This window comes from Adiantum capillus-veneris, chromosome 1 (assembly GCF_014529385.1).
Source record: "Adiantum capillus-veneris isolate H3 chromosome 1, ASM1452938v2, whole genome shotgun sequence".
NCBI lineage: Eukaryota > Viridiplantae > Streptophyta > Polypodiopsida > Polypodiales > Pteridaceae > Adiantum > Adiantum capillus-veneris.
In genome coordinates, this window is record NC_140931.1 from 119,281,753 (window position 1) to 119,300,212 (window position 18,460).

Consider the following 18,460-nt stretch of genomic DNA (forward strand, 5'->3'; position numbering starts at 1 on the left):
TGTATGCATGTGTATAGTCTACAATCTCTTGATCATATGTGAAAGTCAATGCTGATCTCTTGATCCACTGTGATGTGGTGTTAAACACCATAACCTTGGTTTTACCAAGGTTTACAGACAATCCACTATCCTCTGCAAATTTGTGTAATGCATCCAACTGTCGCTACATACCCTTTGGTGAGTCAGAGATCAACACAGTATCATCAGCATATAACAACAATGGGATCCACGTCCCTGCCAGTTGGGCACCTCTATCACCCTCTTTGTCAATGTAATCAGACACCTCATCAACATACATACCAAAAAGAGTAGGAGACAATGGGCGACCATGTTTAACCTCAATTGGTGGAGTGAACTAAATCAGATATCCCCTCCGGAGTGCGTACATGTCCCATCACTGATCTGTATAGAGCCATAATCCCCCAAATCAGCACTATGGGCACCCCCATCTTCTGCAATCTGTGCATCAATCGAGCTCTCGGTACCATGTCAAATGCTTTGCGGAAATCCACAAAGCTACAATAAATCCGTCTCTCATGTGACCTGGCACCTGCCCTCTTCAATGATGGCTCTGATTGTCAGAATATGACCCAAGAGCATAACTCGAGAGGGTTCATACAACTGGACAAATGAGAATGAATCCCAAGGGTCACGTGCATGCTGAGAAAGTTACCTTGTGCCGAATTTATGGCTAATCAGTATGTGCCACATCAGCAAAATAATGACAAGCAGCAAAAATGCCAAAAACTGTGCGACATCAACTAAAAATATGCAACATTAGCATGAAAGCTAATAATAGGCAAAATGGGCTAAAATGCATGTTTGACCATACAACCATGAGATGGAACCTTGAATGCCACCGTTGGGTGATGACATATTTCCAACAAATTCACCTTTGCGGACTAGAGAGGAGAGAGTCCAGCACTCTAGAGAGAAAAAACCATGGCCAGAAGCTAGACAAATTCACTCCTTTGGCTGAGAGAGAGATTAGGGCCACAATTTTAGAGAATAGACCCTCAGTTGTGCCAGGGGCATATCCTGCAACAGATTTACTTCCTGGGTCTCCTATAGACACTTTGGACAAGATGTCACTCATCACGAGGAGAGCCGGACTATCCATTGACTATCCATTTACCATTTTCTTCAAGAATAGGAACTCGGGAGTGGATTTGACAAGAAGTTGCTTTGCATGCTCTTACCTTTTGTGAGATAAGGAATCATTGACCTCTTCAAGGGAGTGCAATCCAAGATACTTATATCTTGCCTCTTACTTTTCTCGATTTGAATTTTTGGGTGCTGTCATTGTTTTATGCATGTAGTGAGAGACATCGTTTTTGAGAAAGAACATTTTAAAAAAGCCACATGGGCAAATGTACAGAATAATAAAAAAATACTTGACTTTCTCCACCAGGGAGTCATCAATTTACTCGGTTCTCAGGGTGATTCTTGTTGACATATATGTTACAGAATTTTTTGCAGTATATTAACTCAAATTTATCAAGGAGATTCTCTGACATGTGTATTGGATGTACATGTCATGCAGACAGCAGGAGTTTTGTTAGATGGTGGACACATTAAGTCGATGGTGGATGAGTTCAAACAAGCTATTACTGCTAGCTGCACTAGGAAGAGAGAGAGGGCAGAAAGGACTAAGACCGAAGATTTTGATGCAGAGGAGGGAGAACTTTTGCAAGAGGAAAATGCACAGGAGGAGGAGGTTTTTGATCAGGCAAGTCATCTGCACAAGCGTGCTTTTTCACACGTTGAAAAGCCACATCTTGAAAGTGAAAATGGTAGAGGAGAAGATAGGACTACAATGAAAGAGCAAGACTGTCCTTACTAGGCTGCATTTGCAGAATTCTGGTCTAACGAAGGTTTATTCACATCTTTCCTTGTGCGTGTATTGGTTTTATGACAGATTGGGGAGTGTCTTGGCACACTTATAAAGACTTTCAAAGCTCCATTTCTTCCATTTTTTGAAGAGCTTATTCCTTTCATCACACCAATGCTGGTATGCATTAATGCATGAGTGGCTTTAATAAATGAGCAAATAGGAATGTTATAGGTCAAATAAGAATGCTCTTGAATTAGGTGTAAGCTATAAATCAATTTTCCATCAGGGTAAAGATCGCACGCCCGAAGAGAGACGGATAGCTATTTGCATTTTTGATGATGTTGCAGAGCAATGTCAAAGTTCAGCTTGCAAGTGAGTGACGCTTCATCATTGTTATGTTTGAAGTGATGCACAGATATTTCCATTTTCAACATAGACTTTGACATTTATGGTCGACATGCAGATACTATGACACGTTTCTTCCCTTTCTTCTGGAAGCTAGCACAGATGCAGATCCTGATGTCAGACAAGTGAGTCATTTTCTGACCTTCATTTCACTAGTATGTCGCAACAAGGATTTCTTATGATATGGTGGTGCTTTAGGCAGCAGTGTATGGCATTGGAGTTTGCGCAGAGTTTGGTGGTACAAAGTTTCAGCCTGTTGTTGGAGGTGGGGAGTGTGTCAATGTTCTTATCTGGTTTTCATTTAAAAAGTTAACTTAAACTTAATTCATGCTGGTAATTTCTGTACAGAAGCCTTAACTAAATTGAAAGAGCTCATTAGTCAGCCAACAGCATTCACTATAGACAATATTATGGCAACAGACAATGCAGTCTCTGCTCTGGGAAAGATTTGTGAGTTTCAAAGAGATGGTATTGATGCTGCACAAGTAAGTGTTTTCCCATTTTGTTTGAGATTTGGTGTAGTTTTGTACTCTACAAAGTTATTGTGATTTGTGCTTATAAGGGGTATGAGCCTCCCGAGAACGGCCACGGGAGGGGACCCCCCACCTAGACACGCTAGCCTCACTCCACGCACTCGTGCACCGTGGGGACTCCACGCAAGGTTCCCCGGGGCACGCTATGACCCTCCGTCAGTGCGGCGGAGCCTGAGGCTACGTGGGGCTAGGGACCCGGAACGCAAGACCCGCGAAACGCAAACGGCCGTCGACCCATGGAACGCAACCACGCCCGAGCCGGTCCCGTCCGAGCCGGGCCCCCGTGAAGGCAACTTGACCCGAGCCAGTCCCGTCCGAGCCGGGCCCTCGTGAGCCGGTGCCGTCCGCGCCAGGACCCCTTGAAGAAACACCCCGACCCGAGCCGGTCCCGTCCGAGCCGGGCCCTCCTGAGCCGGTGCCGTCCGCGCCAGGACCCCTTGAAGCAACACCTCGACCCGAGCCGGTCCCGTCCGAGCCGGGCCCTCCTGAGCCGGTGCCGTCCGTGCCAGGACCCCTTGAAGAAACACCCCGACCCGAGTCGGTCCCGTCCGAGCCGGGCCCAAAACGTCTCCTCCTCGACGCGCCCAGATTCTGGGGCGTCACACTTGGTATCAGAGCTCAGTAAAAGAGCTCCTGGAAAAGAGCTGAAGACCGACGTGCCCGACGCGCACGATCCTCACGACGACTCCAACCGCAATGGCCCGGGTCGTCAAAATCTTGGTGAAGAGAGCTCCAGAAAGCAACCACACGCCCTCCGTCCCCGTGACGCGTCCAAACACCGGGCCGTCACCCGTGACCCGCGCCGGCCCCGATCCGAGCCGGGCACCTCCACATGATAAAAAAGCAAAGATGCGAGCCAGACAGGGCTCTTCAGGACGCACCCAACCCACGGGCCGTCACACCGTCAACATGAAAGATGCGAGCCAGACAGGGCTCTTTATGACAAAAACAGAGAACCACCAAAAACGCGACGAACCAAGCCAACGGTGTTCGTCGCGCCCCGGCCACGTTTTGTGGCCCATGCTGAGCTGAAGACCCATTCAAGTCTACAAAGAGACCACAGGGCCCCGAGCTGGCCCTCCAAATGACGTCCAAACAGGGACCAACTTCGCAAGTGCTGCATTGCGACGGAACGCTCCTTCAGATTCGGCTTTCAAGAAGCCTCCGCGCGGGCCAACGCAGCAGGTGGCTCCGCGCACACTGGGTTACCTATTCGGGGAATGCTCAAGTATAGGGAATTCTACTTGGGTGTTCAAAGCATATCTTTTCAGCCTTCTGCCAAAAATCCAAAAATACACACTCACTCATTCTCAAAAGTACAAAAACAAAGCATGCCTACTTACTTGCATTTTGGGAACAGTTTTGCTCACTTGCACTTATATGCACCCCTTAGTCCCTTGGCCTCATGCATAGCCAAACACTCTTTTTCCCACGTTCGACGAGGTCGTCGAACTCTCTTCAACCGGGGGTGTATATAAGGGGTATGAGCCTCCCGAGAACGGCCACGGGAGGGGACCCCCCACCTAGACACGCTAGCCTCACTCCACGCACTCGCGCACCGTGGGGACTCCACGCAAGGTTCCCCGGGGCACGCTATGACCCTCCGTCAGTGCGGCGGAGCCTGAGGCTACGTGGGGCTAGGGACCCGGAACGCAAGACCCGCGAAACGCAAGCGGCCGTCGACCCATGGAACGCAACCACGCCCGAGCCGGTCCCGTCCGAGCCGGGCCCCCGTGAAGGCAACTTGACCCGAGCCGGTCCCGTCCGAGCCGGGCCCTCCTGAGCCGGTGCCGTCCGCGCCAGGACCCCTTGAAGAAACACCCCGACCCGAGCCGGTCCCGTCCGAGCCGGGCCCTCCTGAGCCGGTGCCGTCCGCGCCAGGACCCCTTGAAGCAACACCTCGACCCGAGCCGGTCCCGTCCGAGCCGGGCCCTCCTGAGCCGGTGCCGTCCGTGCCAGGACCCCTTGAAGAAACACCCCGACCCGAGTCGGTCCCGTCCGAGCCGGGCCCAAAACGTCCCCTCCCCGACGCGCCCAGATTCTGGGGCGTCACAGTGCTTCTGTAACTAGTGTGATAACTCAAGTTAGTATTTTCTCTACAACTGAAGGTGTAGCTCATTGTGAGGTTCTGATTGCTGCTGATAGCCCTTCTTCAGGCTGCACAAACCATAGTTGCAGAAACTCCCTAAAACTCCAATTTTTTGGTGTTTCTGTATTACCGTTTCTGTTACCGTTTCCTTTTCTTTCAGTTTCCACCCTTCATTCCCTATAGTTACATGAACTCTCCAAAACTCCAATTTTTTGCCGGTTGCGTTTCCATTTCCTTTTTTGTTTCGGTTCTCAAATAGATATGTGAGCATTGCCAACCTTATGTAACTAGCTGCACTTCTGCTCTGTGCAATTCAAGTGTGGATGTATGCTGTGGACATTACGTTACAGGCAATTCACCAGCTGCATGGATGTGCAACCAACAGTAGTAGCACGTGATTTGACTGGCATTTCTTGTGTGCGCTAAAAAGAGACAGTATTGGACCAACAGTATTAGCACGTGTAACTGCAAAGAGGCACCAGTACCTTGCTGCTTGCAGTGCTGGGCTTTATGTTGCATCTGTGGCATTAGCTACCTCCATGGTTTGCTGTCCGCTTTGTACAGACAGCCTCCTTCTGTCTCTTGTCCTCACTGGTCCCTTTCTCTCTCAAAAATAGCAGCTTGACAATGGCTCCAAATTCTCTCTTCCTGTCTGGGAGGGGCAGAAACTAGGGATTAACTTGGTGGGCGGTGGAGTTTGGGCGATCGAGTGATCTTGGACCCTCCCTGTCTGGCAGGGGCAGAAACTTGAGGGTCAACTTATTGGTGAATCTTTTTGGCGAGCCTTATCTCTCAGATCAGAGGGGCACTGCCTCTCATATGCTGTGGTTTGCGTCATTTACCAGGATTCATTAGCTCTTTGAGTCTTTTGGGAATCAAGTTAGCTCTGAGCCTTTGTATGGTGTCATGGAGCATTTTCGGCTTCCAGAATCACCTTTTCTTGCATGGCAGCTTTTCAAATGCATAATCAAATTTAGAAATGGGTGTGCTGAGATGTGATGAGGTTTTTGTCTCCAAGTTAGAGCATTGGAGAGTAACATGTGCTTACTGCCTGCTATTTACATCTGAACTTAGAGCTCACTAGCCCTTTAGTAGACCTTAATATATCTGTTTAAGATTCGGATTAGCCATTCTTCCATGATTGAGCTCTTGTTTGGTCTCAATTTTGTTAGGTGGCTACTATCCTCTTTTATAGAAGAATTTTTGTCGTAAAACTTGTGGAAACTCTTTTATTTAATTTTGAAAGAATTAACATCCTTTTCTGTAGAATCTCTTCTGGCCCATCTTCCCATTTGACCAGGCACTATTACCTAATCTTTTGACGGTTAGAGAATTGGTAGCGATGAGCAATGACATTGAAGAAGCATGTGGATAAAATTTGTAATGTTTTTGTAAAGCGAGTACGTGTGTCACATTGCCTAGTTGCTTGAGCATTGTATTGTTACATGAAGTAGGAGATTGGGAGTACATCTCTTGGATGAGTCTAAGGGAGTGTGAATGAGTGAGTATAGGCTCTTTGTTTTGTATGGCTGGCCAACCACTTGTATGTAGTCACCCCTCTCTTTATTAGACTCCCCCATTTTTCATGATTCGTGAGCTGATGTATTGTTGTCCATGAAAGTGGTTTGTCTGTCAACCTTGGTAAAACCAGGGTCATGGTATTTAATACCACCCCACAGTGGATTAGGAGGTCAGAATCCGCATTCACATACGGCCAGGAGACAGTGGAGTATACAGATGCTTACACTTACCTTGGAGTGGTTTTTAGTGGACCAGCATTTTCATTGAGGAGAGCAGCAGAGACTAGATTGACTAGAGCCCATGCAGCATTGGGTAGATTGGAGAGGACATGTTCACAGGTTCAGTTTCAAGAGCCTCGGACGAAGCTCTGGCTCGTTGACACTTTGGTGGCTTCTGCATTGCTCTATGGAGCTGAGATACGGGGACCTTCATTGGATCATCACGGGAGGATGGGTCGCACTGATGGATGGGGAGACATGGAGAAACCTCTGGTCTCTATGATCTCGCGGCTCATTAGAGCCAAGGCTTCAGTACCACGTGCCATCATCCGAGCAGAGCTAGTTGCCCCCCCACTAGTGGTTGAGGCACTCACCAGATCTGTCTCCTTCATACTCCGCATGTGGGAACTTCCCAGAGACAGATGTGCTCGCCTTGCACTTGAGTCCTCTCGATAGTTAGCCATGCAGGGAGACACAGCATGCTGGTATGGGGAGATGACATCATGGTTTCAGGCGCATGGATTCAGCATAGACAGATTGTCCCCCTTCCAGTACTCATTAGATGCACCCTCTCTGACTCTTACACAGTCCGAGATCACCAGGCTCATCCGCCAGGACTTGACTCAGCTAGACACCAGGAGGACATGGATACAGCCAGTACAGGAGTTGGGCACGAAGATGGCTTTCTACAGAGAGCATTTTCTCCAGCTTACGAAGGACGGTTTTGTGACGGGGCCCAGATACATGGACACCCACTTGTCTCATGGGATACGATGTGCTATTGGCCAAATACGCACATCTTCACACCAACTGTGGAGCTGTGGATCGAGACTGGGAGATACAGCGGAGTACCATCAAAGGCCAGGACATAACCCCCTGTGTGACATGGAGCCTAAGACAGAGTTGCACCACACATGCCACTGCCCCATCTACTACGAGATACGAGGCTGCTTCCACTGCTTGTTCAGAGAGGGATTTGGACCACTCTCCAGAGTCATGCGGTACGAGGATCAAAGATACTTGGGTTTGTTTTTGCTTGAGCTGCACAGACATAAAGAGAGCCTAATGAGAGGACAGGCTAGGCAATCTCAGAGACAGATCACAAACTTCTTTAGAGCAGACATTGGACACCCGGAGAAGCTACCAGCACAGCAGAGCTCGTCGCCTTGCACCAGAGGCACACTGATCGATCGAGCGACCGAGATGGGGAGATCCAGACGCCCAGGACTGCGGAGGACTACACAGCATCGACGGAGGCTGCATCAGAGGATCCAGATCACTTTGGCTCGACATGTAGGACGCCCAATCAGATTACTGACCATGGAGGAAGATTGATGAGATCCGCCAACGATCGATGCTGGATCTCTTGTGATTTAGCTATCCCAGTTAGCTGCTTAGTTCACACCTAGCAGTTTAGGATTCCATAGCATAGTATTTTTATTTTGTCATTTTGTTACTTTTGCTACTCTGACTTTGTATCAGATCCACCACAGTGTAACTTTCTGGTCTCATAGGTCACTTTGGCCTTTTGAAGAAGTTAAGATAACATTTCATTTCTCTCTTTACCTTGCTGTTTTTATTGCACCAAACCGAAAAATCTGAATATTCAACCCTATTCTTGAAGTTACAAGCTCTTTCCTTCGTCATGGTTCCAACAAAGAAATGGCTCTACTACCTTCTCTTCGAAAATGGGCTGAAAATTCCCTCTTGTATATATACATATGTTGTTAGATTTTCTTTTATATATGGTTAAAGTTTATGCCTGTGCAACACAACATATGACATCTTGCATGATCTACGTTTGTGAGTTTCTTTACCTCACTATCGGGTTGATTGTAACCGAGTTCAATTCTGAAGTACTTGGAATGAGCAAAAATACATTTTCCTTTTAGGGGTGGAAGGAGGGGTTGCCCATCTTCAATTCTCCATCCGTCTCTTGTGTTATATGCATTTGTCTCTCGTTTATTTGTGCAAGTCGTCATGTCAAACCATGAAATAAGCACTCTTAAATTGTACAGGGCTTATTTCATGGTTTGACACTTGTGACAACTTGCACAAATAAACAAGAGAGACAAATGCACATAACACAAGAGACGGAATGAGGGTTGAAGATGCGCAACCACCCCAAAGGAAAATGTATTTCTGCTCAATCCAAGTACCTTAGGATTGAACTCACTGATAATCAACCTGATAGTGAGTTAAAGAAACTTACAATTGTGGATCATGTAAGATGTCATATCTATGTGTGCACATGCATACACATAAACCATGCAAAAGAGAAAATGTACCAACATATACATATATACAAAAGGGAGTTTTCAACCCATTTCGAAGAGAAGGTAATAGGGCATATTCTTGGTTGTAACCATGGCGAAGGAAAGAGCTTGTAACTTCAAGGATAGTACCGGCAATTTTGTGAGCCTGTTCGTAGGACTGGCATGTCCGGATGAGTTTATTAGATTAGGTTTTCGAGTTTTGGAACCCTCTTGCATAAATGGCTTGTACACACGTTTTGACAGATGTTATTATACTACGATGGGCATATGGCATGACGTGTATATAGTTCTAGGTTAGAGGAATCCAATGAGCCATCCCCGCTCGATCGGATTCCCAGGTGGCAGATATGCGACAACTTCACCCCTAGCCAAACTTATCAATAAATCATTTTACGATTTATTTTGTTGGGTCTGGCGGACAACTTGGCCTACCTAAGACTTATTAAATTTATAAGTGAAATTTCAGCCCTATTAAGGGAGCACTTCAGCCAAGCATTTGAGCAAGTGGCAGATCGGAACTGTAAGAAATGACTTCGCTTGCAGAAATAAGTTGCTCATTTATATCCTTGACACCAGCAAGGAAAGTGTCTATTTCATCTTCCTCATGCATAATCTTTGACTCCAGCTCTTTACGCGGCAAAGCAAATTTAACCTCATTGCGACTTGCATAAAGACCAGCGAGAATATCCGTTTTGCAGATTTTGTTGAACGAATGTGAGGAGTAATAGTACGCTTCACTGACAACGGAATCAATGCATGAGCCTGCGCATCTCTTACATCCCAACGAGCTTGATCAGTCGTAGGCAAAACAATTCTAACAGTAGCAATCCTACCACCAAAACCTACAACATCTTCAACATTGCTTGTATCCACAGAATCAGGACGTACATCAAATGCCTTGCACAATGTTTCAAACGCCCTTTGGCACAAGGACATGTTGCATCATGTAAGCTCACATCTTGAACACATCTGTGTTGTTGTTAGCCATGACGAATGCTTGCTCCTAATGTGAAAACTACCCAAAAAGAGGAGAACCGAAGCGGGAACAACACGTGCTATATAGCACAAACCGTAGAAGACTGTAAGGGACCTGTTATGCAGAAAACGGCACTGACAAAAATCCTGCCAAAATGACAAAATAGCCTGCGCAATACTTTTTGTATTGGAAACGGGCCGAAATGAACCCAAATGAAAATTCTGAGCAGACTAGGATCTTTGAGTTCACCCGAAGTATTTTTTTGATATGTTGACGCTCGCCAAAGCTCACAGAAATCTGAGAAAGTGAGCAGTAGTCGTGTGCTCGCGACGCTGACGACTAAGCCCAAGAGGACGCAACGTGCTCTGATACCAATTGTTGAAAGTAGGGTTGCAAGCAAACACACACAACTTGGAGAAGACGAAGGAAGCTCAACGCACACAACAGAGAGTATATTACCTAGTGTGCAATGGAAAGATAAGTTAGCCCTAGAGTGATGGGTGTTTATACAATGCATGGGGGAAAAAACCTCCTAGTGAGAGAAAAAATGCCCCGGTGGTCCTAAGTGTGTTCACAAACATCACTACCACATGTATATGGTAACAGGAGGGTATTTGCCACGAGCGTCATGAAAGAGTAGGAGTGCCCCTAGAAATCCACAAAGGAGAAGCTGGATGATGATAGCTTGTCTTTTGAAGCAACAACAGTTTCTCGGTTCGATTCTTTGGCCTTTGGAAACACTTGCAGATCTTTGATTGGACCCTCTTGTCCAGATGGTTTCACAGTTGTTAGTAATGGAGTATTCTTCTGTCTTCCATTTTTATATTTATATATATATATATATAGATGTTTTTTTTTTTTTTGGGGGGGGGGGGGGGGGGGGGGTGTTATATGCCAGTATTTCTGATTCTCAGAGACAGTAAAGCTGGTGGGCTTCTACAACATACTCACAGATATGGTATTTCATATTCAAAGGGGTCGGGAAGCTTAATTGGAATCTTTGAGGTTGTTGCGGGCATTGTACATCGACAATGCGTACAGGTGAACAGGGTGATGGTTTTGTCTTACCTTTGTGATCCTTGGGATTGGATCGCCATACTGTGTTGTCTTACCATTGTGTCTTACCAAGGTGATGGTTTTGTCCTTGGGATTGGATCGCCATACTGTGTTGGCTTCTTGCATTAGGGGTGCTCTTCTGGCCTGGTAGGACGTGGATGGTCTGGAGGATACTCTGCTGGCATGGTGTGCAGGTGGACAAGCTGAGGGTTTTGTCCTACCCTCGTTATCCTTGGGCACTGGATATTCTTATGACATTGACTTCTTGTTTGGGGGACGGGCAGTTTTTTGCATAGTTACCCGAACAGGAAATCGGAACGGGGAATGGGGAACGGCAACATGCATGAAATGCCATTCCCTGTTTCGGATACTCACGTTTGAAACACGGAACAGGGATGGGAACGGGAAATTGGGATGGAAACAGGGAACGAGGATCTAAAAATGGCCATTATGGTTTTTTGGCCTTGGAGGAGGATGGTCCCAAAGGATTTGGATCTTAGAGGCAAGAATCCCCCAGCTCTGCAATTGTGCTTTTTGATCACATGCTGGGACAGCAGGCATGCTGTATAAGTGTATATTGAACTCATGGGCTGGACATAGGCTCTGTGGGCTTGGCAGAAGGTGGTTGGTGGTCGACCAACCGACCAGTGGCAGGGATTTATCTATGTTAATCTCTAAAAGTCATTGAGAGGTTTATGGGTGGCGGTTGACCCCTGTAAATTCATTGCATACATCTCTTGTGGACAGGTGGATGAGTGATTCTGGACAACAAAGGCTCATAAGAAATAATTGCATAATTCCCGGACCAACTTGGACTATGCTGATGGGGAGCAAGGCCCGGCCATATTGATTGGAATTCAGAAGGTGGCACCAGGCATACTCCGCATATCCCCTTGGTTGTCTTCATCGAAGATCCGAGAGGGGGAGCTGGAGGACATCTCGTGGATGAGGGGTGTGAGAGGGCGTCTGTTTGTAAGTATGAGCCATTTGGTTGTAGGTCTGGCTACCCACATATAGGTTTGCACCCCCTTTCCCTTTGGGGGTGGCCCTCAGGTCTATATTAGACTACATCATCAGCATAATGTGTGAGTCTATCGTGTGAGTCTATCTTTGCCCATCTTTAGCCATTTATATCCATGCTAAGAAATCCTTAGAAGCTAGTTTAAATGTCTACAATGTGCAGCGGGGAGGGCACGTGTTTGTTGGAAAAAGGGTTTTTGTGTTTTTCTGACCATACATTCTTTTACTTCATTCAAAAATCGGTGATAATGTATTCGTTATGACAAACAAATGTTTTTCTTTTGTTTTTGAAGTATCCTCGCATCTTTTGGTGTACTGGCAGGTTGTGCCTGCATGGCTTAGCTGCTTGCCAATTCGAAACGATCTAGTTGAAGCAAAAATTGTGCATGAGCAGCTATGCTCGATGGTCGAAAGGTATGTGAATCAAATGGAGCATGCTACTTGATTCTTAGGTGCTGCAATATCTTGATGTGTCCTGCTAATTTGATGCTGTTTGTGCTACAGATCTGACCCACAACTTCTTGGAGCAAACAACCAAAATTTGCCAAAAGTGATTTCAGTGTTTGCAGAGGTATGGAAATGATACAGTAGTTATGTCTGCAAAAGACTTAAAAGACCTTCATGAGACAAGAATATTACATCATCATCATATAATCCCAAATGTCCAGTATAGAAAGGACTAAAGACAAAGATAGAAAAGCTAAAATGTGAACACATAGGTGAAGTAGTAGAGCCAGCTGGGGGTGGGGGGGGAGAGAGAGAGAGAGAGAAATGTAAATGAAATGTAATATTATCGTCTTCAAAAGACCAAAATGACCTATGAGACCAAAAGGTTACATGTGCTGAATCTAATACCAGGTCTGGGTACAAAAAGTACAAAGAACTGAAAAGAAATAGTGGGTAGGTGTGGGGTGAAAGCTGATACAAAGGGAATAGGAAATACTAAGGGTGAGCTGATACAATGCAATGGAGCTCTTTGACAGTCGAGGCATCATATACTGATACATCAGTATCCGGGATGGCTCCTATGTCGTGCCAATATGGTATGGATCCTCTGTTGCAATCTGCGTCGATATGGAGAGGGCCCCCTCATCCGTGGGCAACGGGACTGCCCCAACTCTATCACCCGATCAAGCAGCTCTGGTGCCTCTGGTGTTGTTATGCTGTGGCGGCTGCTCGAAGTCCTCTGTCTGTGACTGAAAGAAATCTGTAATCTTCCGCTGTCGCTGGATCTCTCTCATTGTGCCCCTCTTCAAGAGGTCCTCTCTATGTTTGCGAATCTCCAGTAAGTATAATCCGAGGCATCTCTGATCCTGTTATCTCATGACTCTAGAAAGTGGCCCAAAAGCATCAAAGGCGGAAAATGAACTTATTAACACTTCACATTGAACTTGATAAGTACATCCATTCCTTATACATGGAGGTTGAGGGATTGAGCCCTAGTGACACCATTGATGATTGGTTTTTTGCGCGCCAACTCATGCGTGGATACATGACTCATGGGTGGATGATGGCATGACTAAGCTAGAGGGGTTACGCTCTGGTTGATAAGGCAAAGCTTACCAGAAGGAAACAAGACTTGCATTGTCTCTCATTTTTTGGGGTGCTCTTTTTCTGTCTACACTTTCCCCTTGGTAAATTTCGTTCCCTCTCCATATGCACACGCACACATGCCAACTCATGTGTGGATACATGACTCATGGGTAGATGATAATATGACTAAGCTAGAGGGGTTATGCTCTGGTTGATAAGGCAAAGCTTACCAATAGGAAACAAGACTTGCATTGCCTCTCATTTTTGGTGTGCTCCTCTTCTGTCTACACTTTCCTCTTAGTAAATCTCGTCCCGTCTCCATATGCATACGCGCGCACATAATGTGTGCACCTACTCATGCAATGCACCCATGTATGTGTGCACGTGCATGCGGACATTCATGTATGTTTCAAAATCTAATGGTCACTTGCATTTGCATCCAGGTGCTGAGTGCTGGAAATGACCTGGCGACGGAGCAGACGGTGGAACGCATGGTGAATTTGTTGAGAAGAATACAGCAGACATTGCCACCTCCGGCCCTAGCTTCCACCTGGTCTTCTTTGCAGCCACAACAACAAGCTGCCTTGCAATCGATCTTGTCCCCTCAACCATCCTGCTGAGCCTTTCTTGTTGATATCCCAAGTGGATTGTAACATACTTCTTCTTACACTGTCAAGATATCACAAAGTCATTCAGTGAGCCTTCTTGGGTGCTATGTGTACCCTCCTTATACCTTGTAGGAAAATTTTTAGGCTTTTGTATTAAGAGCCTAGTCAAGTCATCTGTATGTATACACCAGTTTTGCTTGGAGTGCGGATCTTTATCGATAATAAAATTCTTTTTTTTTCCCCCTTTTTTCCTTCTCTTTGGGAACCCTGTGTACTTTTGATTCCAAGGTGCACATTTTGAGTCTGTTTGGCCTTCCATGTCAAGCCTATGCAATGCGTCTCAAAGGTAGTTCATCTCTCTCTCTCTCTCTCTCACACACACACACACACACACACATTTTTATTTGTAGGTCATGTCGATTTAATTTACAAGAGGGAAACCTCAAAGCAAGGAAAACCCTCGAAAGAGAAGGGATATAAAAGGCGGAACGCTAAGAGTCTTCCAGGGCTAGAAACAAGTAAATCTTATAGGTTTCAAGAGTAATGTCCCCAGCATCATAAGCAAAATGCAGCACTTGACCAAGCGACAGTTTGAAATAGGGACATCAGTGCCTTGAAACATTAAAAGGTTGGACGGTGCCAAATAGCCCATAGAACCCAAAATCTGACCCAACCAAAAGAACCCGGAAACTGAGATTGTGGAGACTAAAGCATCCCAAAAAGCCAAAACCGTTTGTGAAAAGAGCCAGAAGGAAAATGGAGCCGACAAGTGGCCGACACTTGGTGAATGAAGGATCTGGAATAGCCATAACCCCATAATATGTGGCAGTCTCTTCAGCCTCATGACATCTGATGCAAGTAGAAGACAAAATATGCCGTACATGCAATAGGCTGCCAACCAATAGAGCTCCCACCAAGCAGCGCCATACGAAGATACGTTCCTTCAGAGGGAGATGACTTTAGACAATGTTCGTTTCCACCATACGGTTGATTGACCATATCTGATTACCATGATGCACAATCCACACATCAGATTGTAGGAGGGCATAAATGTTGCCAGTTGAAATGCATTCCAAGCTCAAATCAGAATAGCGACAATCCACATTCAAAGGAGGAATGGGTGAGAGATCAGCAAGCATCCTTTGAATCTCCCCGCCAAAGAGGAGAATAGTGGAATCCCAATCGAAAAACGAGATGCCGCATGAAAGAACGAAAGAACATGGCCCTTGTTCCAATGCAAGCTCTCCAATCGAAGGGAATTGCCAAGAGGGGATTGTCAACCATGTAAGGTGATACTTTTCCAATCAGCAACGAGAGGAGTAAATGGACATCCTGGAATGTACCCTTCCAGCTTTCCAAAAATACTTTCCCAATATGTTGACTGCCAATGACCAAAGGACAGTGTAACAATATGCGCACACAAATGTGATACCATAAATGTCCAAGGTGGTTGTTGTTCCACCAGGACTGGCAGTAGCGTAGCTTTCCGAGCCAAAACATGACTCCGCAAATCCAAAATATTCAGCCCTCCAAGGCGCTTGGGAGGGCACAACTTGTCCATAGACAACACCCTGAGACCTTTTCTGTGATACGATGTCCGCCAAAAATGTTCCAAATACTAGACATGAGAGACTGCAAAGGGTACTCGAGACCAAGATAGCAGAGTTAAATAAAACTGCACATAAGCCATAAGAATGCATTGAACAATCGTGGGCCGCACATGTAGTGGCTAAGTGGACAATTTCCAATAATTTAACTTGGATGCAAACGTTGGAGAACCCAATCCATTTTCAGCACCGCTGATGCATTCCAAGCAAGCAGATAGCCCAAACTATTGTATGTGGAGGAACAACCTCCCCTGGCCATAATAGCCAATCATATTCATTCAAAGGTATCAGCTTGGATTTACGAAAATTAACTTTGAGGCTTGCTGCCAATCCAAACAAGTGAAGAGTTTGCATAATTTGCTCGACATCATCACGATTATCAGGCATAAACAAAGTCATACGGATAAGCTTGGCCGACAAAGTGCTGCCCAGATGGTAGCATTAGACCATGCAATCTACATCCGCATGGCTTTGTTTGCCAGCTGCCCTTCTGTCAAAATCTTTTCGACACACATGCTTTGCCATTTTTTTGAACCAAAGCATTATATGTATCCTCGCATAAAACGTCAAGAAAGGGCTTGAATCCCAATGCTTTGAGTGAGTACCGGAGATTATCCTCTCTAGCGGAATAAAGCTATAGGTATATGAATTCCTCTACAAATCCACGCTCTATTTTTGTGACCTTTTTGGCAAATAAATCATAAAATCTAAGAAAAAGTGAGCAATAAAAGACTACAATATATTCATCCTTAACATGATGACAACTTGCAATTTACAAGCTAATGCGATACACTATAATCATATAACAATGCAATCAAGAAAATTGGAAATGCGATCAAGCAAATAAACATGGTCAAGCACTTATGTTGAATAGAAACAAACATAGACAATAAATAAATGATATTGTATGTAATCTTGCCCATTTTAAGTACCTAGGTCCCTAATTGGATTGATACAGAGGCTTTTAGCCCCACTGTAAGAGTAAGGGAGTAACTATGGATCCAAAGATCGAGCAAAATTACAATGAATACAATCACTACAAGCATAAACCAAGCAAATACAAATAGTAAACAATGACACAACATGTAATTTTGCCCGTTGTAATTATCTAAGCAAGTACCAAGATCAAAGGTAGGGGTTTTTTAACTCATTATAAGAGCAAGGGAGTAATCATGGATCCAAACGTACAGAAAAATTGCATTCAAAGCAAGTCACTACTACAAGTAGCGATGTCGCTTCTCTCTTTGTAAACAAAAATGCTATGCTCAGGATTAGAATGTAGAGAGAAACGCGCAATTTGATAGCTCAAAGTATGTTGGAGCTATGGTAAACCTAAAAACCACTACACAAAGTAGGAAATGCTATGTGCGAATCAAACAATATGTATGCTACCTATAGCTTCTTAATATAGGACCTCAAGTAGGCTTGGAGAGTCAAACAAAAGACGTGTCCTCTAATTTTTTTCTAAATTATTGTGGGAGTAAGAGACTGTATCAAATCAGAACAACCCACATTAATGTCTAAACCCCAACCCCCTAAACAACCTTTGGGATAGGACACACCAAATGGTGAATCAAACCTTCTTGCAGGTAGTGTCTCTCTACTCTACCCACCCCCATATGCAAGTACGACACGTCTGAAACGTCCGGACCCTGGCAAAGGCGTAGTGCCTTTACCCCAACAAACTCCCACTTAAAGACGATGCGCCGATCAGTGGGGCCTACTAGCTAAACTACTAGTATGTACAACAAAACACGTGAGAGACTCTCTCAACCTACACCCACTGGCTCACTCAATCGATCTACATGCAATCGTATTAGCTCTAGTGATAGACGAGGGTACGTATCCATGCTAAAGCCTACACATAATTTGAAAACATTAAATTTTATATATTTTTATAGTTTAAAGTGTAAAGTAATCATCTGCATGTAGCTAGAGAGAGGGTATGTTATCAAAAGCTATAAAGAGGAGGGTGTATGTGATCCGAAGCTAAAGAGAGAGGGTATGTGCCTAGGGCATTCACTATGTATTTCTGTACAATACCAAGAGGGGGATTTTTGGAGGTTACACATAAGTGTATACAATAGGGGGTGACCCCCTATTATATCATGCTTATAGTGTATATATAGGTACAAGCTCACCTATTTCTATGTTTTTCACCTTATACTCTAAACATACATACAATTGTGGAAAGCTAGATCATATAGAACGTTTTTTGTAACATGAAACTGATTTTTAGTAATGACATTTAAGTTGTATACCAATGGGAAGTATAGGTACAAGTTCATTTAGTTCCATGTTTTTCACTTTATCTCCTAGACATACATACAATTGTGGAAATCTAAGTTGTATATAACATTTTGTGTAAGTGATTGGTAGTAATGACATCATAAGACTATTTTGTTATGTTGAACAATTATTGCCATAGATTTCATGCAACATCTCAATTCTATGTACTAAGTGTTCTTTGTTTGACATGTTTGTATGGAATAGTGGAATGTTGCGGTAATTGTTTTGTTATTGGTTATCAAGTTATTTAATCATCAGTGTGGAGATCGATAGTCACTACTCTTTGAATCAATTGTTTTGTAGTTGAGTAGTGACTCTATAAGTGGTGGATTTTCTATGATCGTTTATTTTAATAGAGCTTGCATCTTCTTGTGGTCATTTATTTCCAATATTTCCAGTAATCTTTTATTCAAGAAAATTTCTAAATTTACACTTTCGTTGCCTTAAATCCTATGTGAGCATCCTAATAAGTAGACGATGTATGTTTTGGTTTGA

At 44.8% G+C, this 18,460-nt stretch overlaps 1 protein-coding gene across 2 annotated transcripts in view; it reads left to right on the top strand.

Annotated features, from left to right (window-relative positions):
- Positions 1-14,309, top strand: part of LOC147465430 (uncharacterized) — a 38,651-nt gene extending 24,342 nt beyond the window's left edge. Inside the window, exons 12-20 of one of the 2 annotated variants that reach the window (XM_086520070.1) lie at positions 1,544-1,729; positions 1,919-2,011; positions 2,121-2,206; positions 2,298-2,364; positions 2,438-2,504; positions 2,588-2,724; positions 12,251-12,342; positions 12,433-12,499; positions 13,905-14,309. In XM_086520070.1, the coding sequence (XP_086376196.1) occupies positions 1,544-1,729; positions 1,919-2,011; positions 2,121-2,206; positions 2,298-2,364; positions 2,438-2,504; positions 2,588-2,724; positions 12,251-12,342; positions 12,433-12,499; positions 13,905-14,081 (972 nt within the window). In that variant the 3' untranslated portion in view covers positions 14,082-14,309. Of the gene's footprint in view, positions 1-1,543; positions 1,730-1,918; positions 2,012-2,120; positions 2,207-2,297; positions 2,365-2,437; positions 2,505-2,587; positions 2,725-12,250; positions 12,343-12,432; positions 12,500-13,904 lie in introns of those variants that run through there. The other variant, XM_086520078.1, reaches the window with a different exon arrangement.
- The last annotated feature ends 4,151 nt before the right edge of the window (positions 14,310-18,460 follow it).